The sequence below is a fragment of the Gouania willdenowi genome, chromosome 13 (assembly GCF_900634775.1).
Source record: "Gouania willdenowi chromosome 13, fGouWil2.1, whole genome shotgun sequence".
In the NCBI taxonomy this organism is placed as follows: domain Eukaryota; kingdom Metazoa; phylum Chordata; class Actinopteri; order Blenniiformes; family Gobiesocidae; genus Gouania; species Gouania willdenowi.
In genome coordinates, this window is record NC_041056.1 from 42,879,775 (window position 1) to 42,904,489 (window position 24,715).

Sequence of the window (24,715 nt, forward strand, 5' to 3'; positions counted from 1 at the left end):
CTTCAGTGACTATAGTGGCTTAAATCACCTGTAATTAGTCACACTTTTTGGTCACTTCATCACTTTATTGCTTCAGTGACGTGACGAGTGGTGAATAATATGAATAAAATGTGTCTGAGGAGACGTGTCAGCAGCATAGGATGTCTGCATAGAGAGTCCTCCTGTTACACTGGATATAAACACAGTAAATGCTGCTTCATATCTAATCATTTATATTGATTTTTAATGTAATATTGTCACCAAAGTCATCTCAACGTCCTAAAAAAAAGTCATAAAAAAACACTGAAGCGGGATGTGAACCCGTGACCCATCGTTTCCAAGAGCAGCGTCATAAATCACTGTGACATCATATCTTCATAGATGTATGATCTACAGATTTAACTGTATAACAATATAAAACAACAATTGAGCCTTAAAAGTGTATTAATTTAAATGATCATCTCCTCCTTTATATTATCTACAGGTTTGTATTCAGTGAACTTTACTACAGATGTTTTAATGTAGATCAACCTCTCAGTGTGTTTCACTTAATGATCTACATCTACAATGTTAGAAAGAAAACTACCGTTTGATAAAAAAATAAATAAACATAAAGCAACACAACATTATTAATGATGTGAACACGTCTGTGGTGTGTGATGTTACTAATGTGTTTCAGAGAAAAGTGTTAAGGTTCATTAAAGTGTTCAGGTGGGCGGAGCCAGGTAGAAACCCAGGGTTTCTTTGATAAAACCTGTCAGTGACCAGGTTTAGTTCACAGACAATGTTGTCATGGTAACATACTTAGAGTTTGAACATAACCTGCTTCATAGAATATCCCTCTGCTGTTGTTTGCAGAGGTTCCTGCTGCGCAGACACTAGAGGATTCTGGGATGGAACTGGAGGTTGTAATGAGGAAACCACTAACATATATATATATATGTGTGTGTGTGTGTATGTTAATAAATATGTTCACTATCAGTGTCTCAGAGGGTCAACGGGTCATTTGGGTTCATCATCAGAGACTGAGTCCAAAGTCTTTGTTTCTATTTTTGTTTACACTCCATGTCTTTTGTAACTTTTGTAAATTATATAATTCATGAAATAAAACCTGATTCTCATGTTTGAACAATCAAAGGCTTCCTAGTGGTTGATCTTCTACTAGAGCAGGGACCCCCACTGTAGCTGAATGTCACAGCCACTACAGGGAGCACCAAGTAGTGGCAGTACTTTTCCCCCTCTTCCTTTTTTTTTTCCTTCCCCTCCCTTCTCCTTAGGTGGGCGTTTACCTTGGCTGCTGCAGATCCTTAATCAGTGGATGAGACACACCTGGGAGTGAGCTGCAGCAGGAGTCATTGGTCCTCACATAAAAGCTGCAGGCAGTGTGTTTTCTGGTGTCAGACTGTTAACAACTATAGAGTCAGTACGATTGCTGTTCTGCCGCGCCGCTTTCTGCTGCCAGCCTCTCACCTCATTCTTTGTGTCTCCAGTTTTGTTTCTCTACCCACTTGCCTGGAAACTGCAAGATCATCTGCCAGAGTAACCACTGCTTCACATCTCCCAGGATCAACTCAACCATCTGCCTCTGCTTCTCCTCTGGACTGGATTTCCTCACACGGCTCTGCTCAGCCATCATCCTCCACTACCTCAGTCAGCCTGTTTCCTGATCCTCTGTCACCATCTCTCCATCACCCAAACCGCCCGCTCTGTTCCCTATTCTCTGCGGGCGCAGAGAAGTAGTTTTAGTTGAGTTTGGCACGTTAAGATTAGTGCCCCAGTTCTGTTTGTAAGTTTATATCTAAGTTGAATTAAATACTGCAAAAGATCATTGATTGTCGTGTCTTGTTGTCCTGCACTTGAGCCTCTGAATACCAGCCGTGACACTGAAGGTGGTTGAACACAGACATGAACATTGAAGAACAGTCATGTGGAGACAGGACCATCTATAAGGGGGAATAAAGGGGAGAGATTTTTGGGGTCCATCCATAAAGTCAGTAAAATGATGGTCCATTGTTCTATGAATCTGTGATAACCACATTTATTTATTCATCTGAATAATATCCACTGTTATCCAGGAATGTTTATTATTATTATAATCATCTTAAAGATGGAAATCATGGTTTTAATCACTAATAAAATGGTTCAAAGTGACCAAAAATGGTGGAAAAGGAGGTGAAATGGGATTTAAAAAAAATGGTTAAAAGTTGCAAATTAAAGTGGATAAAAACAGACAGAAAAAATGCAAAAAAGGGTTCAAAGTGTTAATATTGGAACAATTAGTTTAAACTGGTAAAAAATGGTCATGACAAATCCTGAATGTGGTTAAATTGGTAAAAATAATCATGAAATATGGTAAAAAAGAGGTTAAAAGTGACAATAATGGGTCAGCATATGTGACATTAGGTGTAAAAGTGGTAGAAAGGGTTTATAAGAGCTGAACATGTATTTTGACAATATTAGAAAAACAAAAACTTTTTGTGGGAAATTTTTATTGAAATTTATCAGAAGTTGGGAGTAATTTTAAAAACACTATCATATCCAAACATACATATTGGCATCCATGCAAAATAATACACTTAGAAAAATCAAAAACACAACATTTCAACTGTTTTATATAGAAGTATAACTTTAGATAACTTTTTATTGTCATTGTACAAAGACAACTACATTTGTAGCAGCTTGGAATGCTGTTGTAACACATAAAAATATCATAATAAAATGTATATAAATAAACAGAAATATCTACTTAAGAAGATACAATCATTTAAATGGAGTTTCATTTAATTTGTCATAAATTCAATGAAACTTTACAGTATTTGCAGGGATTTCATGGTTTTCCCATGTTTTTATCACAAGATGGAAGTCATTTTTACTTTCAAAAATCCTGCTCAATATTGAAATTATTTGACAAGATTTCCCTAAATTAAATAAATATTGTCCCTACCTCACACCTGTCAAGTATCTCGTTTTAATCGGGAAACTCCCATATTTTATCCCTCTTTCCCGCCATCTTCTCGTATTATTATTTTCCCGTAAATATCCCGTATTTTAATGTAATAATTAAAATATGTCTTACTAAACTGAACGCCGTCACTAGCCTCGCGAGAACTTCCACCTGAAATGGCCTGAGTGACAGTTCTAGATTAGATTAGATTAGATTAGATTAGATTAGACTAGATTAGATTAGACTAGATTAGACTAGATTAGTGCTGACATCAGCAATAAACCCAGAAACAACAGAACAGAGATGTGAATGAAGACGTTCTGGTGATAAAAACAAAGAACTGCTGTAAATATGTTATAAAATATAACATAGAGTTTATCTTCATAAAGACCATCAGGATGTGACACAGTTACACGTTCTGTTAGATTAATAACTGATATTATAACGTCTACCACAGAGGAAGGAACCACGTAAGTCACCATGAAAAATCATCCAATCACAAGCTCCATAAATATACACTGTTTATAAAGTGTTAAATAATGTAAAGTCTGTAATAAATGTGTCTAATAAGTCATTAGTGAATACCAGAGAACCACATGAGTGAACATGAGAAATTATAATAACATATATAATGAAAATAAAATGTTAATGTCTAATTTAAAGACAAGCAACGTTAAATTAACAGTAAATATACAACGTGTTGACTTGTATATAAACTGTAAGTATATTAAATAAACATGAACTTCATATACACATTTATGTTTTTATTTAGGCTGTTTTATAATTTAGGAATTAGGGCTGGGCGATATATCGAGATTCAAGATGTATCGAGTTTTCTATTTTGGTGATATAGAAAACTATAATATTTCATATATATGTATATATTATAGCTTATTATGGAGTCGCTGCTTTTACTTCTCAGAACAACATGTAAAGCTCAGTTAGATGATTAATAAGTGTCACATATTGATCAGCTGTTTATTAATAAATGAGCCTGTGTGACATTTTGTGGCAAATTTAACCCAGAATTGTTTTTCTGGTCAGACTTTATTTAATAAATTATATATATATATATATATATATATATATATATATATATATAATATTTAGTAAGTGGTTGATAAGTGGATATTTTACATTTATTGTACATCTATATTAATATATAAGAGATACTGGAGCTTGGTTGGGTGGGTGGGACGACTGGTAGTGGGTGTCAGAAAATGTCCCTTATTTTCAAATCCAAAACTTGACAGGTATGATCTACCTGTCACTTATTGTTTGGATATTGTTGGGCGTGTGTGTCAGTGTGTGTGTGTGTGTGTGTGTGTGTGTGTGGGAGCCTGAGCAGCGACTGACACACACCAGTGAGGACAGACTAGACCAGAGGTTTATTCCATAAAGTAGGTTATGTTCAAACTCTGAGTATGTTCAGGCTGAAATGATGAAACTCTGAGTATCTCATTCCTAAACGTGAGGTATGTTCTTTTCTAAGTATGTTACCATGGCAACATTGTCTGTGAACTAAACCTGGTCACTGGCAGGTTTTATCAAAGAAACCCTGGGTTTCTACCTGGCTCCGCCCACCTGAACACTTTAATGAACCTTAACACTTTTCTCTGAAACACATTAGTAACATCACACACCACAGACGTGTTCACATCATTACTAATGTTGTGTTGCTTTATGTTTATTTATTTTTTTATCAAACGGTAGTTTTCTTTCTAACATTGTAGATGTAGATCATTAAGTGAAACACACTGAGAGGTTGATCTACATTAAAACATCTACTGACGTCTGTAGTAAAGTTCACTGAATACAAACCTGTAGATAATATAAAGGAGGAGATGATCATTTAAATTAATACACTTTTAAGGCTCAATTGTTGTTTTATATTGTTATACAGTTAAATCTGTAGATCATACATCTATGAAGATATGATGTCACAGTGATTTATGACGCTGCTCTTGGAAACGATGGGTCACGGGTTCACATCCCGCTTCAGTGTTTTTTTATGACTTTTTTTTAGGACGTTGAGATGACTTTGGTGACAATATTACATTAAAAATCAATATAAATGATTAGATATGAAGCAGCATTTACTGTGTTTATATCCAGTGTAACAGGAGGACTCTCTATGCAGACATCCTATGCTGCTGCCACGTCTCCTCAGACACATTTTATTCATATTATTCACCACTCGTCACGTCACTGAAGCAATAAAGTGATGAAGTGACCAAAAAGTGTGACTAATTACAGGTGATTTAAGCCACTATAGTCACTGAAGACTGAACACACCTTTAGAACAGGATCATATTCATCAAACACCGACTTATTTCACCCATTAGGGTGAATAAATCACTATTTTCGGGTGGTTGTCATGGCAGCTTGAGTCATCTCTGATCCATTGATGATGTCTTTTTATCAAACGCGTGCACGTCAGTAACCCAAGGTTTACATACTCAAGGTTGATTAACCCACTTCATACCAGCTGTAATGGAATCAGATACACAGAGTTTACCATGGAGGGTATGTTGACCCAGAGTTTATGGATAGACTCAGAGTTTGTTAACCCTCCTTTATGGAACACCCCTCTGAGGTCCCCAATCCTGGTCCTCAAGAGCCACTATCCAGCATGTTTTAGATGTTTCCCTCTTCCAACACACCTGATTGAAATGACCAGGATCGTTATCAGGCTTCTGCAGATCTTTCTCTTCACTCTTTTCTATAAAAAACATATTAATAATATTCATTAAATGTTTATAATATAAATATAAACATGTTAATGATATTGTGGGTGGGGTTGCAGGTGTGTTTTCTTTATCTATCTTCTTGTTTTCACACCGTTAATGACTGTATTGGACTCAGGTGTGTGTGGCTGATTGGAAGGCGTGGCCTAACCATTAAAGTCACGTGAGGACTCACCCTCCAGTCTGGCTCTGGCTGGTTGTGGATGCTCCTGTGGCTGAATTATTATTTGTTGCCTGGAGGTCTTGGGTAGTGCAGACATTTATCCTACCTCTTGTTGTTTTATTGTTGTCACGGTCTTTAGCCAATATGTGACAATTGGGGGCTTGCCTCGGTTTTTCATGTTCTCCTGATACAGTTGGATGTTGTGTGGAGGGGCACATTTTTCCCCAGAGGTTTCTGTGAGGCTGTAGGGCACTTTCTCCTCTGGGATTGTGCCGGTTTGTTATTTTTGTAATGTTGTGGGGAAATGGCTCGTGTTGGGGTGCAATCCTACTGGAGTTGGTGCTTAATATTCCCACTGCTGAACCTCATGAAGCCAAGGGTTGAGATTAGTAGCTTCTGGATTTCATAGTTAGAGAAATTCTCTGAGAATTTTTTGTGTATCCGGCCTTATATAACTCTACTGTAGGTGAATATGGATAGTTTGTCGGGATTTTATGAGGCACCTTGTGCTGTTTTTTTGGGTTCCTATCACAAGAACCAAAGAAATAAATTGCTGACTATTATGGTATTATTTTGCAAGAGGGTTTGCTTAAAGTTGAGCTGAGGAGGTTTGTTTTTTTTGTCTTTAATTGAAAAAGGTGTGTTAGAGAAAGAGCCAGTGGCTACAGCTTCTGTGTCTGTGGGGCAGGCTGAAGTGCTCACGTTTGAGCAACAGAGGGAGCTGTTGCTGCTCCAGTTGGAGCTGGAAATAACCAATGTCAGAGTTTTGGATCACGAGTACAGTGCCTGTTGGAAGTATGTATTCATCTAGTGGGAGCTAAAGTAGAGTTGTCAATTGTCGGCATAATAAAAACATACTCTGTAGCATTATGAAGGGGTATATTTGCAGGTGCAAAATAAAATAACGTGTGCAAATGTGGTGGGGTTTTTTTTTTTTTTAACTCATTTTTATATTTTTTTCGTTTGGTGTATTTTTCTGTAATGTGTGTTTCTTGGAGTCATTATGTGTATATTTTAATTGGTGGAACCAAAATTAGTCAAGTGACTCAAACTAAATTTTTAGGCGTCATTGTAGACCAAAAATGAACCTGGAAATCTCACACTCAACATGTTTGTTGAAAAATATTGAAATCTATATATATTTTGAGTAGAATTCACTCCTTAATAGATCCTAAATGTATGATGAAAAAATGATTTGGGGTGCTACATGCCAAACTTATCTGAATAAGACACAATTTTTTTTTTTTCTCAGAATTAGGAATTTTTCAAATAGATTTTCCTCATCTGCTCCTCTCTTCAGAAATACAATGTTTTGACAACATATAATGTTAATATTTATTGCACTTGTCTCTTAATGTATAAATATGTGCATATGTCCAATGTTTATGCCCAGAGCTTGTCGAAATGTATTCATATATAGGTAGGCTGTGTGTGTGTGAGAGAGAAAGAGTTGATGTGCTACAAGAGCCTCAAATATTGTACAATATTATTCATTTCATGATTCTCAGATTATAAAATTATTCTCCATATGAATAACTATATAATTGAATCATCTAAACACTTAAATATATAATATAACATCAATATAAATATCAAAATAGCAGCTTGCGTTTAAAGTGCCAAGTGCATTTGAACCATTAAGAACAATGTTTTGCTAAAACACACCACAACATAGCTTAATGATAACTCTGATCCACATTGAACATGATACTAATATCATTATTGATTAAATCCCATTGACAACATAATTGAAAGGAAAATGAGAACATTGGCATAAACAAGTGATAACTATGTAACCACTTGCTTATCTCACATCGTGATCATCCAAGATGGCTGCGCCCTGCGACGTGCTGCAGGCTTAAGCATCAAAAATACGTTTTTTTCTTGCTTAAAGTGTGAGAAAGAAACAAAAAGTAGCACAGGAAAAGTTTGCAATGGGCTTGAAGAAAGCAGCGGAGGCAAAGATGGAGAATGATATGGAGGAAATCCGGGAATCTCTAAACCGTATGTCTGGGGAGCTAATGAAAGTGACGCAACAGCTGATTTAAGCTGGCGGAACTTTTGAAGAAGTGAAACAACTTAAAAATATCGTAAGAGAAAGAGACAAACCATCGAGGAGCTTGAGAAAAGAATCGACAACCTCGAGCAGTACACCAGAATGGAAGATGTTATAATTACAGGTCTTACAATCAAGCCGCGCTCTTACGCCAGAGCAACTATGGATGGCAGAAATATAAGTGAGGATGCACATGCCGAGGATTTGCAAACGCTGGAAGAGCAAGTTGTGAACTTTCTGGCAGAGAAGGACATCTACCTGGATCCGACTGCCATCTCGGCATGCCACACTTTGCCGCGGAAGGACAAGGCTAATCCAGCTATTATTTTGCGTTTTGCAAATCGCAAACATAAAACGGAACTCATGGGTCAAGGAAAGAAGTTAAAAGGAACGTCTGTGTATCTGAATGATCATCTAACAAAGAAAGCGGCTGGAATTGCCAGAGAAGCGCGTATCCTGAAAAAAATGGGAAGATCAAAGCGACATGGACGAGGAATTGTAAGATATTCATCCAGCTAAATGGGCACACTCCGGAACAAGCTAAAGTCATACTGGTAAGAGAAATGAAAGACCTTGACCAAATCAAATAATGTTGCAAATTCCACTGAGTATACCTACAACTCGTGAGAAGATAAGTCATAGTGTTTATGGGAAAGACAATTGTGCCCAGATGGGAGGACATGGATGCTCACAGGCCACATCTAGCCTTATTATTATTTTTAGTTACGCAGCGGATGTTTCCTGGAGGAATAATTTAACACGAAGTAGGTGATGGATTGATGGATATTTTTCTGTTAGACTGAGGATATACTGTAACTCTGCAAATGGACAGTGTGTGTTCGTCTTGCGTTGGATGGAAGGCTTGCGTTTTGGTACTTTTTTCTCAAGGATATAATGACAGTGAGTTCTAATAATATTCAGTGGAGTCGACAAGTGGATATGAATATTTCGAACACTCGGACTTTGGAATTGGGAGTACTGGGAACTGCACGGGACATCTCCAAATAGACAGTAGTTTTCTGCGTTTGTCTGATTGCGTGCTGTTTGTGCGTGTGTGTGTGATTGTCAGCGCGTCGCTTGGGCATAAATGTGGATGTGTACGTTGTGTGTGTACATGTCCTGCATGCGTGTGCGTGAGTATGTGCTCCATGAGCGTGAGTGGTCCTGTGGTTGGGTGTGTCCAACGCTATGCGCTTTTGGGGGGAATGTGTGTGTATGATAAAACTAAAAACAAATGTATGACAGTGAGGATGAATTGAGCGAAGTGGATATTGATAACAATGATACAGAATATATAAATGGTAGTGAAGACATTATTTTGTACGATGATACAAATTATAGAGTAAATGAGTTTGGCTGTGACATAGATCCGGATAAGCATTTGTTTAATAATATAATTAATGATTGTGATTACTATACTGACGAGCAATTTAAACGCATTAATATGAATGGAGCCTTTAGCATTATACACTTTAATAGTAGGAGTTTGAACAAAAATTATAACGAAATTAAACAATATCTTAGTCAGTTTAATAAATTTAGTGTTATTGCTGTTTCTGAGACTTGGTTGGATGCAGATAGGTGCTGTGAAGTACAATTAGATGGATATGAATTGTTCACTACAAATCGGATAAATAAAGAGGTGGGGGCGTTGCACTATACATAGATACAGATCTGAGGTTTAAAAGATTGATAGCAAGTCAACCACCATCGATGATGTTTTGGAGTGTATAACGTGAAATTATTGTAGAAAAGTCTAAAAATATTGTTGATAGTTGTGTGTACAGAACACCTGGATCATGTCTAGACATTTTCAATAACAAAATGAACTGCCTTTTTAGTCATTTAAACAAGGTCCATATTGTGTGTGGTGACTTTAATATCAATCTACTGAAGTCTGTTAAGAACAACAGACTTCATTAATACTATGTATAGCAACTCTCTTTTCCCCTTATTGTTAAGCCAACCAGAATTACCACGGACACATCAACGTTAATAGATAATATATTTACTAATCAATTAGCAAGTCAAATTACAGCTTGGAGTACTTATCAATAATATCACTGACCATCTTCCTATTTTAGTATTTTAAACAATTGCAAAATATTACAACCAAAATAAATGATTTCAAATATGTAAGACATCGAACACCTGAAGCTATTGCTGCTCTCAAGGGGGACTTATGTGCCCAACTTGGGAAGAAGTGTATGCAACTCCTGACCCTGATAAGGCATACAATGCCTTCCTATTTACCCCTAATCCAATTGTATGACCAGCACTGTCCGTGTAAGAAATACTATACTAAAAACAAAAACAGCCAGGATAAACCATGGCTAACCAAGGGCATAGCTAAGGCTTGTAAAAGAAAACAACAACTCTATAGAGTACATTTAAAGCAAAGGACTAAACAAACTGAAGAAAGATATAAAATGTATAAAAATAAGTTAACTCAAATAATAAGATTCAATAAAAAAGAATACTATCACAAATTGCTGGAGCAGAACAAGAGTGATATCCAGGGTACCTGGAAGGTATTGAATGGCATTATCAGGAATGGAAGAAAAAAGGAAGAATATCCAAATTACTTCACAATGGATAATTCAATCATCAGTGAAAAAAAAGGAAATTGCTAATGCATTTAACAGTTTTTTTTGTCAGTGTTGGGCCGAAGTTAGCCAATGAAATTGTGCTACCAAGCAATGCCAATGAATTTGAAGAAATGAATATTAAAAATAATCTAAACTCACTTTTCATTAAAAGTGTTAGTGAGAACGAAATCATTGAAATTGTACATTCCTTCAAAACTAAGAGATCAACAGATGGATCTGATATAGATATGGTCCTCGTGAAAGATATCATTGATTTTATTGTTACTCCTTTCATGTATATATGTAAACAGTCTTTCTCAATGGGTATCTTTCCGAGTAAAATGAAAACTGCCAAAGTAATACCTATTTTTAAAAGTGGAGAAAAGCAACAGTTTACCAATTACAGACCGATCTCAATACTCTCGCAGTTTTCAAAAATACTGGAAAAGCTATTTGTGAAACGACTTGATAGCTTTGTAGACAAGCATAACCTGTTAAGTGAACATCAGTATGGTTTTAGATCCAATAGGTCCACTTCAATGGCAGTTACGGAACTAGTAGAAAAGATATCAACATCTATTGAGAACAGTGAGTATGCTGTTGGAGTCTTTATTGACCTAGCAAGGCCTTTGACACAATAGACCATTCATTGCTTTTAAATAAATTAGAAAGGTATGGTGTCAGGGGCTTAGCACATGATTGGCTAAAAAGTTATCTAAGTGACCGAAATCAGTATGTAAATATTGATATCAACTCAATGGAGGCAAAAATAACCCACGGAGTTCCTCAGGGCTCCGTTTTGGGACCTAAACTATTTATTATGTACATTAATGAAATCAGCGAAGTCCTCAACAAATTACAATGTATTCTATTTGCCGATGATACCAGTTTGTATTGTTCGGGAACAGATCTTGAGCTGCTTTTGAACACAGTAGGAACTGAACTTAAGATACTTAAAAAGTGGTTTGATGTAAATAAACTTTCCATAAATCTGCATAAAACTAAATATATTGTATTTGGAAACAAGGAAGTAAACAAACCATGTCGAATCAAAATGGGGGAGGTAGAAATTGAAAGGGTGTATGTTACAAAGTTTTTGGGAATCAATATTGATAATAAGTTAAATTGGAAAGCACACATAAATACACTAAAGACAAAATTTCCAAACTTATTGCCATACTGTATAAAATAAAAACCTCTGTGAATCAAAATGCATTATATATACTGTACAATTCCCTCATCCTTCCATACCTTAGCTATTGTGTGGAAATATGGGGGAATACTTTGGATACCTTGCTCCAACAAATCCACTTTTTATTAGATTAAATATCTTAAAATTGCATGATCTTGTTGATGTCTACACAGCAGCTGTGATGTACAAGGCTCACAATCTCATGCTTCCTCACTGTTTACAAAAGATGTTTCAAACTAGAGAATCAAGATATAACCTCAGAGGAACTGATCTGCTACAAAAACCATGGCGAAGAGTAATACTAAGAGGAGGTGTTTATCAGTCAAAGGAGTTGATCTATGGAACGGTCTACCTATACAACTTAAGGGCTCCAAAACTATTCATGCATTTAAGAAAATGTACAAGTTAAATATTATAGAGAAGTATAGAACACTTGAATGAAACATTAGAAAAGAAGTTGATCGTGGATGCTTAATATAATTTTGATTTTTGAAGTTCAAGTTTTGTGCTTACATGTTACCATCGTTGGTATGAGAGAAACTTTATAATTGTGTCATCTTTGGACATACAGTAGTGTTTCAGTTGTAAAAGGGGTTAGGCAAATAAGTCTAGACTTCAGCTTAAACCCCTTTCGGTCAGGCATCATTTAGCGGTTGACATTCTTAATGTATACATATTTTTTTTTTTTTCCTGTCGTGTAATGTGTGGGATCTTTGAATGACCTTAGATCTGGATGTTCACAATGACCGAAGAAATAAACTAACTAACTAACTAACTTTGCTCCGTTTCACATATTGAGCGGCTTGATCGCAGTAGTCAGCGTTTGGCAGTCGGCTTCTGAGTTATCGCTTAATTAGATCACTTTCATGGTTTGTCACAACAGTTTTATCATGAACTAAGGTTTAGCTACCTGTAGCAACAACATCCAAAGTGTTTCTTGCGTCTGTCGGCCGCTTCCAGGTAGCACGAGATAGACTTTCTAATTGGTCAAGCAGAGTCACGTGACTGTACACAACGCGCACGTAAAATACAACCAGCAGTGTTGCCAGATACACATTACGTCTTAAAATCTAAACACACACACAAACCCTCAAATTTCTTGGCAGAAATAGCCCAATCTGGCAACAATGACTTGTTGACTTGTTTCTTCAGCCTGCCGATTCAAACAAATGCAGTGGTATTTGTTTCATTCTTTACCAGCCAAAATGGCTAGTAACGCTATAATGTTACCTGCCAAAGTTAGTGTTTTCTCTGCATTTGGCGGGGTGTTAATTTAAAGCCCTTGTGTAGTGTAGAATACAGGTTTAAAATGCAGAAGTGTGAAAAAGGTCTATGCAGAAGAGCTGAAGGCCACCATCAGATCAACCTGGAATCTCATAACACCTGAGCAGTGCCACGGACTGATAGACTCCATTCCACGCCGCATTGCTGCAGTAATTCAGGCAGAAGGAGCTCCAACTAAGTATTGAGTGCTGTACATGATCATACTTTTCATCTTCATATTTTTCAGTTGGCCAACATTTCTAGAAATCTTTTTTTTTGTATTGGTCTTTAGTAATATTCTAATTTCTATGAGCATGAATCAGTTTTGCTGCAGACGTCTCGCAAAATGTGTTGCAAAACTCAAGCAGCTCAGATTCACACGAGAAAAGTAGTTTGTGTTTCTGTAGCGGTAGATATGAGAAGTTATACCTGGAGAGTTGTGGTTGTAAACGATCATTTACACAAGTAATTAAAAAACATGTGAATAAATGTTAGATTACAAGTTTGCAGCTGTAATTTTATGTGTAAATATCACTCTATACATTTTTTTTCATCATTTGTGACATTAAATTTATTTCACGTGTGGATTTTTTATCCACAAGCTCACACCACATTCTATAAACTCTCACATTTTGCAACATATCTACCATCATACTTTTCACCATATTTCATGATTAATTGGACCAGTTTAACCACTATCACAAATTATCATGTTTATTACAGTATTTGCCAGTTTAAACTAATTGTTCCTACTTTTTAAATGACCTTTGACTATGTATGCTTTGGTTGTTGTTTTATTTTGGTTATATATTTTTTTCTGCGTAAATGTTGTTTTGTACATCGCATCTAATCTGTTTGTTGTATTCAGGAACTATTATGTACATATTTACAGTAGTCTGTGATGTAGAACACAGGAAGAATAGCTCCTGTTTTTTGCAGTATAGCTAAATAAAAACAAACAAAACAGAGAAAATGCGATTAAAAATGCTGTACGCTGGATAGTTTGCACAAAGGACCCATATCTTTTATTATCCAGAATCATTTTTATTGCCAAGTGCAGTTTTTAGACAATACAAGAAATTTTACTTGGGGGATGGTACGTAAAACATTGGGTGACCAGGGCTGTGTTCAGGAAGCTGGTGGCATACTCCGCTTTGTCCTATTTCAGGGTCGCGGGGGTCTGCCGTGGCCTATCTTCAGCTCACACTAGGCGCTAGGCGAGGGAACACCCTGGACAGGGCGCCAGTCCATCGCAGGGCAACACAGACAACCACTCACATGGGGAGTTTATGCAAACTCCACACAGGAAGGACCCAAGTGTCAATAAAAAATGTTATTTGGACATGTCACTTGATTTATTTAACTAGCCTACTGGAATTTTCTGCAACATTTTTTTTTTTCTTTTTCATCATTCTAAACCTGATGAACATAAATCTGCATCCATACCCAACTTTGGCAATCAAGGCTTAGTGCTTTCTGGGTTGATTGGCCGGGGTTTTCGGGTGACGGTGGGGGGGCTTGCCACCGGTGCTGCCTCAGGATCAGTTGCTTCTGGGTTGATTGGCCAGGGTTCTTGGGTGACGGTGGGGGGGCTCCGCACCAATGCTGCCTCGGGATCAGATGCTTCTCGGTTGAATGGCCAGGGTTCTTGGGTGACGGTGGGGGGGCTCGCCACCAATTCTGCCTCGGGATCAGTTGCTTCTGGGTTGATTGGTCAGGGTTCTTGGGTGACGGTGGGGGGGCTCACCACCAATGCTGCCACGGGATCAGTTGCTTCTGGGGTGATTGGCTGGGGTTCTTTGGTGACGGTGGGGGGGTTTGCCACAGGTGCTATCTCAGGATCAATTGCTTCTGGGGTGATTGGCCGGGGTTCGTGGATGATGTTGGGGGTGCTTGCCATCGGTGCTGCCTCAAGATCAGTTGTTTCTGGGGCGATTGGCCGAGGTTCTTGGATTATGTTGTGGGGGCTTGCCACCGGTGCTGCCTCAGGATCAGTTACCTCTTGGCCTGGAGTCTTGCCTCTATTGGCTCTGAACCTGGCCACTGGCGGGCACCCTGTGATTTTTTCTCTGGGTGTGGGTCATGACTCTTTTGCTTGGGTCTCGGATGGGGTGCTCCTTGGGCCCTCCCCGGAGGTTGGGCGTTGGGGCATTAATGGGTTTGGCGATGTGGGTTCTAGGTGGGGTCCTTGTAGCAGGCGTTCGGGGCGGCAGCGTGGTGTGTTCGATCCTGGCCGCTCTGCTGGGGTCTTGGATGGGGGGCTCCTTGGGCCCTCCTCGGGGTTTGGCATGTTGGGGCATGGAGGGGTTTGGAGATGTGGGTTCTCGCGGGGGTTCTCATAGCATATGTTCGGGGCAGCAGCGTAGTGCGTTCAATTTTTGCTGCTCTGCTGAAGTCTCGGATGGCGGGCTCCCTGGGCCCTCCCCGGGGGTTGGGTGTTGGGGCATGGATGGGTTTGGGTATGTGGTTTCTTGCTGGGGTCCTCGTAGCAGGTGTTGGGTGCGGCAGCATTGTGTGAATGTTTTTTGCTGCTCTGCTGATGGTTCGGATGGGGGGCTCCTTCGGCTCTCCCCGGGGGTTGGGTGTTGGGGCATGGATGAGTTTTGGGTATGTGGTTCTTGCTGGGTCCTCGTAGCAGGTGTTGGGTGCGGCAGCGTTGTGTGTTTGTTTTTGCTGCTCTGCTGATGGTTCGGATGGGGGGCTCTTTGGGCCGTCCCTCAGGGTTGGGTGTTGGGGCATTAATGGGTTTGGGGATGTGGGTTGTAGCAGGGCTCCTCGTAGCAGGTGTTTGGTGCGTCAGCGTGGTGTGTTTGGTTTTTGCTGCTCTACTGAGGTCTCGGATGGGGGGCTCCCTTGGCCCTCTTTGGGGGATGGGTGTTGGGGCATGGATGGGTTTGGGGATGAGGGTTCTAGGTGGGGTCCTCGTAGCAGGTGTTTGGGGCGGCAGCGTGGTGTGTTCGGTCTGGGCCGCTCTGCTGGGGTCTCGGATGGGGAGCTCCCTGGGCCCTCCCCGGGGTTTGCATGTTGGGGCATGGATGAATTTGGGGATGAGGGTTCTAGGTGGGGTCCTCGTAGCAGGTGTTTGGGGCGGCAGCGTGGTGTGTTCGGTCTGGGCCGCTCTGCTCGGGTCTTGGATGGGGAGCTCCCTGGGCCCTCCCCGGGGTTTGCATGTTGGGGCATTGATGGGTTTGGGGATGCGGGTTCTAGGTGGGGTCCTCGTAGCAGGTGTTTGATACTGCAGCATGGTGTGTTCGGTTTTTGCCGCTCTGCTGTGGTCTCTGATGTCTTTCTTCACTGCAGTCGTAGCCAGCTCTTCACTGTGTACCAGGCTGCCCTGAGCCAAAACTGCATTGTACTGGATGCTGGGATCTTTATCCAATGTGAGGAATCGGGAAGCAATTTCTTCCTTTTGGGAGATGTTCATGTTCTGAGGGTTGTTTGACAAATTAGCATCTGTCTGCCTAAATTCCATCCCTAATGTCTGGAACTGTTCATAGGCTTCAATCACCTGTTGTTGAATCATGGTGGGTCTGTCAGAAGATGTCTCCATATCAGGTTTTTGGTTTAAGAGAGTACTCTCCATTTTTTCGTTTCTATAATTCCTTGTTGATGTAATGGACTTGTACTTCTTTCTCGGTTGTTGGCGTGAAGATGAGTGTCTGCTTTAAAGGACTACTTTTGTATCAACGGAACCTGTGACATCAAAGGAACATGCTTTGATCTTGAGAACCTGTTACATCAAAGCAAAGGAATGGGCTGACTTCTAATTGGCTGCTGAAGAGAACCTGTGACATCATCAACAGCAAAGGAAAATCCTGACTCCTGATTGGCTGCTCAATAAGAAACGTTAGTTTGCACATGGACGATGCTGGTTGCCCTTTGATCTCTGTCCATCTGATGGGGTCTCTGGTGGGGGGCTCCCTGGACCCCACCTTGGGGGGGTTGGGTGTTGGCCATCGGTGTGTGTGCGTCCACGGGGGCCCTCAGGATGGGGTGCCGGCCGTGTGCGTTTTTGTCCTTGGCTTTTGGCCTGGCATCTCTGGGGTATGGGGTTCCATCACTTTATGCAAGTGACACTACCCTCAGTTAAGGTATCAAAACGAGAAGAAAAAAATTAAAAAAGTATTTTTAATGTGACTCTGACATCATCTAAGGCTAAAACTCACAATTCACTAAACACTATTTATCACTGACTTCTTTAGTTAATTAGAAAGAGACAACTGCAATGATAAGTCAACATGTCAAACATCATTAATCCACAACTATTTCATGATAAACATCTTCTATATCAGGGATTCTTAATCTTGGGGTCAGGATTATGCTACGTTCACACCAAACGCGGTTTCTGCGGCACAAGCGAACAGATTACATGCAAAGTCAATGGTTTAGACGCGCTGGGAGGCGAATTATTCGCCGGTGGGGCGGCGCGGACTGTTTCGCGCGTTGAACGCAAAGGCTGCGGCAAGCGCGCTCCCGATTCTCGCGTTATTCGCCGTTCGCTTGAGTTGAAAATATTGAACTCCAGCGGCTGTTTCGCGTGACGCGCAGGCGCGAAAGCCAATCAGAGTCCTTGTTGGCAATGACGTCAGGCAGGCAACACGGAAACCAGTATTTTCACCCGTTCAACCATTGAGGAGAAGCTCATCGTAGCGGTGTGTGACCACCGGGAGCTGTATGACACGGCCTGTTATTTTAACCAGGTCCAGGACAAGGAAGGATTTGGTGTGGAGGAGAATCAGCGAGGAGGTGGAGCAGCAGGTAAATGTTCTCTCTGTAGTTTTCATCTTTGAAAGACGGCAGTGAGTGAGGATAGCATTAGCTAATGATAGCATTAGCCGCTAACACCAGCTTTTTTCACTGATGGTTTATGAGAGGAAAAAAAAGTCAGGAGAACCGTAGTGGGTCAGCTGCAGGAACATCCAAACGGTGGAAATACCCTGTGGTCATGTCCTTCATTGACCCCTTTGTTTCACCGCGAGAGACAAGCAGCAAAATGGGGTAGAGGGTTGAGGAAGACAGGACCGCAGAGTATGGTCAACCATCAGAGACTGGAGGTTTGTTATCAGTGCAGACATATAGAAATATATACCAGGTTAATATTCAGGCCTTTATGCATCACAGGGCTTCTTCTAGTGGGGGATCTAAATCTAGTATAATGATTTAAAATCTATAGTCATGTGTTTCATATATTGTGTTTGCTGTCACTCAGAGGTAAACAATCAGATGAGTGATGGAGAAGGACAGGGAGGGGGAACAGATAGTGCTCAGGGAGCAGGAGAAGATGCTGATGATGGTGATGGTGCTACAGCAGCATCTCCTGCAGAAAACAAGTGCAGCCAAACCATCTGATATGAACATGACAGAAGTTGTTTTGCATTCTGTTATAAATAAAATGTATCTATAAATGCTTGGTATATCAGTGATGACAATGTTGATCATTACCTCATTTAATGTTTAATTAAAATATATCTATGATTTTATTTAAGTAACAGTGACTTGATAAGATATATATATGTTTGTTTTTTTGTTTTTTTTAAGGAAAAAGAACAAAGAAGAGGCCCAGCCAAGGCTCTCCAACAGAGGTGGAGCAGCTTATCCTACAGACCTTCAGGAGACCTCCTCCTCACCACCAGCTCTGACTGAGGATGTTTTTCAGAGACCTGCTTCCTATCCTGCAAAAAGTGCCACCAGAATTTAGGGAACGTTAAATTTCAAAGTTTTAAACTTCTTGATTATCATCCGGTAACACTAAATTTGGAAAATTTTAATTAGGTTTTTGATTGGACTGGGGTGGGCGGCACTCTTTGCATGGCAGGAACCACATTGTGAATAGTTGTTTATACTAGTTTGTTTATTATGTAAGTATTATAATATTGAAATAAATAGTTTGTTTAAAATTGAGGTATTATAATGTTAATGTACATGGTGTTCTTTCAGAATTGTTGATTAAAAACACATTTTGAAGTGTACTTTTGCTTTCTTTTTAATTTCTATCAATGCATCTTAACAGCAATGTGTACACCACATCAAGGTTATATATTTTGTTCATACAAGAATATATAGTTTCCTCATATTGATTCTCTGTGAGACCTTTAATGCCTTAAATTAATTTCAGAGGTGAGATTTCTTGGATTATTTCTTTCTGGTTAAAAATGAAGCTGACACACGTTTCTCTCCCCATTCTTCCATATTTATTATACACATGTTAATACAGTAGGAAGTTTGCTCTATAGAAGTATGTGGTTGGCTCTTAAAATAGTCGTTTTGGGTGTGCTGGTGCAATATGTCTAGCCATGGAACAGCTCCTGCAGACAAGTTCGATGTGAAGACCTCTCGTCCATAGCTGTTAGCAGTGGTCCTGAAGGAGTCACCTGTGGCCAGATACCTGCACAGTGAACAATATAGAAAAGCTCAGATCATTGATAATCAGATATATATAATGTGGGTGTGTGAACGTGTGCATAAAAGGTGGAGAGATTAGAGAGAACAGACCTTATTTCCCAGAATGTGTTGCCAGATGACAATAATTAACAGTAGTAAATAAATGATTTATTAAAAAGAGTTAAAAACAATAAATATTAATGAAACAAGCCTCATCTTCCAGAATAGGTCTCCAGAGGACAAAAAATAACAATAGTAAATAATTTATGATAATGATTAACTTTTATTTTAGTTGTAATATATTTATGATAAAGATGATAATAAAGCAGGCCTTTTCTCCCAGAATAGGTATCTCCAGAAAACAATAATTTTAATAATTCTGCTTTTAAATTCCCTTGCGATTAATATAGTATCTATCTTTATTGTGTATTTAAGAGATGTGTCTGATGAATCATGGCCATCTTTGTTTGCTTATGAAACTTACCGGAGACAGACAGGACAGTCGTTCGGCTGCAGAGATGGAGCTCCGGTAGTTGGTATCCTGCAGGGACATCCGTGGGCCAATCCGACCCAGCAGGTCGTCGAATCGGGCGCTGGTCATCCACAGGTACCGCTGGAAGCAGTCATCATCCAGGTGTAGCTCCTGAAGCAGGTAGTGAAGCTCACCTAGTTGGATGTGGCGCTGGTTAACCTGGTGAAGCCAGGAAAGCCGACGTTTCTTCCCCTTCCGAGGTTAGGAGCAGTGAATTGACGGGGGTCCTCCATAGTTGATGGTGGAAACAAACAGAGCCTGGTTGTCGCCGTTTGGGAGTCTGGTGGCGGAGCTTCGCTTCAGACGCGAATGTGAAGCGAATAGGGAAACATTTTTTGATCCCGCGAATCCTGCGGAAGGTTTCGCGCGACAGACGCGAACAGTCCCGCAGAAACCGCGTTTGGTGTGACCGTAGCATTAGAGGTTGATTAGAGGTCCATATATTGAGCCAATATCTGGACTTTTTTCAAGATACGCCATTTTTTTACCATCACCAGCCCTCCCTAAGGAAGGGTAAGAACACTTTATTATAGGGATGATATAAAAAGAGAGAGCAGTGTTAACCTAAGTGAGGGGGAAGGGAACAGGGAGGAGAGATTCAAGGTAGGAAATGGAAAGTGTGAGAAAGAGTTAATAATTTTAAAGTGAGAGTATAAAGCTTTGGTATAATGGTGGTGGCTGTGAACAGAGGGAAGGAGTGAGTGGTTATACCTAAACAGGTATTTAGTTTAAACTGACTACTTGCACATTGTATATTGTTGTCTTGCTTCACTACTACTTACCCGTCCTGTACTTTTTGTTTTACTCAGAGTTCTGTTGGTGTATTTAGTAGTATGCCTTCAAAAAACGAAGCATTTTTTAAAATATTTTTATCGTTTTCCTGCAACTCCACCAAACTCATCATATTTTAAACTATTTTCATCACTTTTTGTTGTCATATTTTTTCTCCTTTTGAATGTATTTTTTACTATATTACTCCCATTTCTGACACTTCGAAATCACATTTCAATGACTTTTCTGCACATTTTTTTCCACTTTTATGACATTTTCAGCACTTATAAACCCTTTCAACCACTTTTCCACCTAATATCACTTATGTTGACCAATTATTGTCACTTTATAACCTATTTTCACCATATTTTATGCTTTATTTTTTTGCCAGTTTAAACTAATTGTTACTACTTTTTAATGACATTACCAAGTTCTGCAACTTTTAAGCCAATAATGACACTTTGAACCCTTTTTACCATTTTTTCTGTCCGTTTTTATCCACTCTAATGTGCAACTTTTAACCAATTTCAGTGGTTATTAAAATCCCATTTCACCACCATTTCCACCATTTTTGGTCACTTTGAACCATTTTATTAGTGATTAAAACCAAGATTTTCATCTTTAAGATGACTTTAATAATAATAAATGTTCCTGATAACAGTGGATATTATTCAGATGAATAAATAAATGTGGTTATCACAGATTCATAGAACAATGGACCATCATTTTATTATTATTATTATATTATTATTATTATTATTATTATTATTAATTAATAATAATAATATATAATAATATTAACATAAAAATCCAAAAAACATATTACATGTAGACACAGGGCTCTACACTAACTTTCTCAGTTGGTTGCACCAGTACAGTATTTGGTCGCACCCTTTTTTTTAAAGCCATGCATGTTGATGAATAGTTGACTGAAGGCAGACATACACTGTACGATTTTTGACCCATTTTGAGCCGATTTTCCACTCGTGCGACTATTTTGTGGGATTTTGTGAGTCTCTGCTAGATCATGTGTCGTGCATGGTGTAGTATACATGGGGTCACGAGAAGCGATGAACACCTCACGACCAGCTCCTGATCAGCAATCGTAGTCGTAAGGAAATCAAACATGTTTGAAATCCAGTCGCTCCTCGTGATGGTATCTCACAGTTGAAGAAGTGCCACGGACCGGCTTACCGTAAAGGCTCACACTGCGCATGCGCGAACACCGTAGGACTGCTGTAAAGTTGATGGACTGTACTGTCCACGCCTGTCCATCCAGCTCCTGGTCCATCATATCGTTGTCTTTTCTTTTTTAAAACTCTTTTTGCTGAGTGTTTCTCCACTTCGTTTTTCCTCTTCGTCTGTTTGAATGGCGACGCTTCTGTGTTCTTCTTCTTCTAATTTGTACGTTGCATTTCCGGAAACAAGACCCTGACGTGTCGTGTATGAACGTACAGTGTGAGAACATAAATAACGTGAGCTGAGAACATTCGTGCTCTGTGTCTGAGTCGCACAGTTTGAGTTGGAGCTTAGAACAACGATTGAAAACATTACACAGTGTATCCCAGCCTTAAACTGGAGTACCGTAGTTGAAATAAAGATTGACAGTGGCTCGAGTTATATTTGCAAAATGTTTTAATGTTTTAGTGTCAATATTAAGTTTTCAAGCAGTGGCTGAAATGACAGGTCATTTATTTTATATCATTTTAAAAGACGTAACAAAAATGTTTTAAATAACAGCAAAGCATAACAACATGTTACATGTTTTTTTTTTTATTTTACAGAAATGCTGTACTTGAATTAATTTAACAGTAACATAACCAACTTAGATCTTCATTGTTTCACCCCATGAATTAAATTCAGAGGGTCCAGCTCTGATAGTGGGGTCTCCTAACCCTCTTCCCCTGGTCAGGGGTCTGAAACCTTTACTCTACAAGGAACCATTTAACCTCATCTCACCTGGATTAAAGTCCTCCTGGAGCCATAAATACTTCTCTATGAAGACAATACAGTGTATTACATTATATACAGTTAATATAATAGAAAGTGTGATTTCATTTGATTTATATTGATCATGTAAATGGCAACTTAAAAACACTTTAAAATAAAATAAAATAAATTGACATCAATAAATAAATTACTATCTTCATCTTCAAATTCTTAAGTATCTCAGTTTACATGAACACAATGTTAATAAAGAATACTTTTTTTAGTTAATGTATTTGACTTTGTTTATATTTTTTTCTTTTTTTCTGTGTTTTTGTTGTTGTTTTGTGAGTTACTGTTATTTAGTATAAACATTATAAACCCCATATTTTAATTCTTTCATTTGTTAATTTTCCTCTCTCTCTCTCAAGTACCTTTGTAATGCCATTGCGTACCCCCATTTGAGAACCACTGCTCTAAACAATAAACACACACCATAGACACCAGCATCACTACTAATACAAGGGAAAATGAAATACTGTCTCTTTTCAATTTTTTGTAACCTCACACCTTCTACGCGGTGACGGACGACGAGTGTGGTGCGGTAAGGAAAGGAGAGAGTCTGGCTGTGTTTGTGCGCAGAAAAGAGGAGCTACTGCTCTGCTCGTGCAGCAACGCACGCACACCTTTCTGACTCTAAACGTTGGTTCTCAACTGCTCTCATCCTGGAACCCATATGGTGTATTGTGAGTGAAGCATAAATAACTGGAGTATAGATATGAGTGTTTGAATGAGGATGTATTGTAGCCTCAATCTGGTCACAGGCCTCCTCCATGGCCTGAATGAGGGCTACCCGAGCCAGGGGGTGCAGATCGTAAACCTTCCACCGCCATGCCGAGAAGAATTCTTCAATTGGGTTAAGAAATGGAGAATATGGTGGCAGGAAAAGGACTGTGAAATGTGGGTGCTGCGTAAACCAGTTCTGAACCAGAGCAGAGGGTGGAATGAAACATTGTCCCAGGTGACAATGTATTGGATCTGCATGTTATTTATGATTGTGAGGTTGTATACTCTGTCCAAAAATGTAAGGATGTGAGTGTTTTATACGGATCCATGTTGGGCATGGCGGTGGAGGACCCCATTCTGGGTGATTGCCGCGCAAAGGGTGATGTTACCCCCCACGTTGCCCCGGGACACTAATAATTGCCCTCTGGCCAATTACATTTCTTCCCCTCCTTCTGACCTTTGAGAGGTTGAACCCGCCTCATCTCTGTAGATGAACTCATGCTGAATGGCCTCAGCATCCATTTGTAAAACTCTCTAAAATACAGTGAAAGACAAGATTGTGTAGTTCAGCATAGTTAGTGTAGTACAGTACATTTACATGTAAAAAAAGGTTATGTGTGCAGTATGCAACATCAGAGTGCTAAAGTGAACAATACATACCTCCACATACTCATGCCGCAGCTGTTTGACCCTCTCTGAGTTCCTCTCAAAAGGCACTCGGTACAACTGTTTCATTTGTACCTGATGTACCTTCAGGATACGAGCTATGGTGGACAGAGACCTGATTCACATTATAAAAGATGATTTGGTCTTCAATAATATTGGCCTGGATTTCACCAAGCCTGATGGCATTATTTGCCAAAACCATATTCACAATCTCCCTCTCCTGCAGTGGTGTGAAAATGGGAGCCCTTCCTCCTCGTTGTACTCGACCCTCAATCCTATGTAGAACAAAATACATGTAACCTACTGTAAAATGTCACAGGAAGGGGTATCAAAAGTGCTGATATGGGGTGCATACAGTAAGAAGCTGTAAACAGGTCATTTTTTTACCTGTTTTCCAGTCTGAATGTCCTTATGACAGATGCCATGGTGAATCTGCTGAGATTTGGCTGGACTCTCAGTCCAGCCTCCCTCATCGTCAATCCATGGTTCACAACATGGTCCACAAGAGTTGCGCGAATTTCATTGCTTAAAGTTGGACCTCTTCTCCTTTGAGCTTCACCTACTCCTGTTTGAGGTCTTCCTCTTCCTCTTCCTCTTCCTCTTCCTCTTCCTCTTCCTCTTCCTCGGCCACGGCCTCTGCCTCCTTCTTCTCCTCCTTCTCCGATTCCCCCTCTCATCCTCACTCTTCTTCCTCCTCCTTCCATTTTGGTTAAGCTCGGTG

The 24,715-nt window shown here is 39.5% G+C and overlaps 1 protein-coding gene across 1 annotated transcript; it reads right to left on the reverse strand.

The window, feature by feature from the left end:
* Window positions 1-15,303: 15,303 nt before the first annotated feature.
* On the reverse strand, window positions 15,304-16,582 carry LOC114474001 (putative uncharacterized protein ENSP00000383309). The gene is made up of 2 exons (XM_028463827.1): window positions 16,441-16,582; window positions 15,304-16,359 (listed from the first exon to the last, which is right to left on the reverse strand). The coding sequence occupies exons 1-2, from the start codon at window positions 16,513-16,515 to the stop codon at window positions 15,304-15,306; spliced, it is 1,131 nt and encodes a 376-aa protein (XP_028319628.1). The 5' UTR covers window positions 16,516-16,582.
* Between the last annotated feature and the right edge of the window lie 8,133 nt (window positions 16,583-24,715).

Bases quoted from the DNA above. Each gene is read 5' to 3' on its own strand.
- LOC114474001 (XM_028463827.1), bottom strand. From the start codon at position 16,515: ATGGAGAGTACTCTCTTAAACCAAAAACCTGATATGGAGACATCTTCT. The intron at 16,360-16,440 runs GTGATTGAAGCC...AACAACCCTCAG, and splicing joins CCACCATGATTCAACAACAG to AACATGAACATCTCCCAAAA.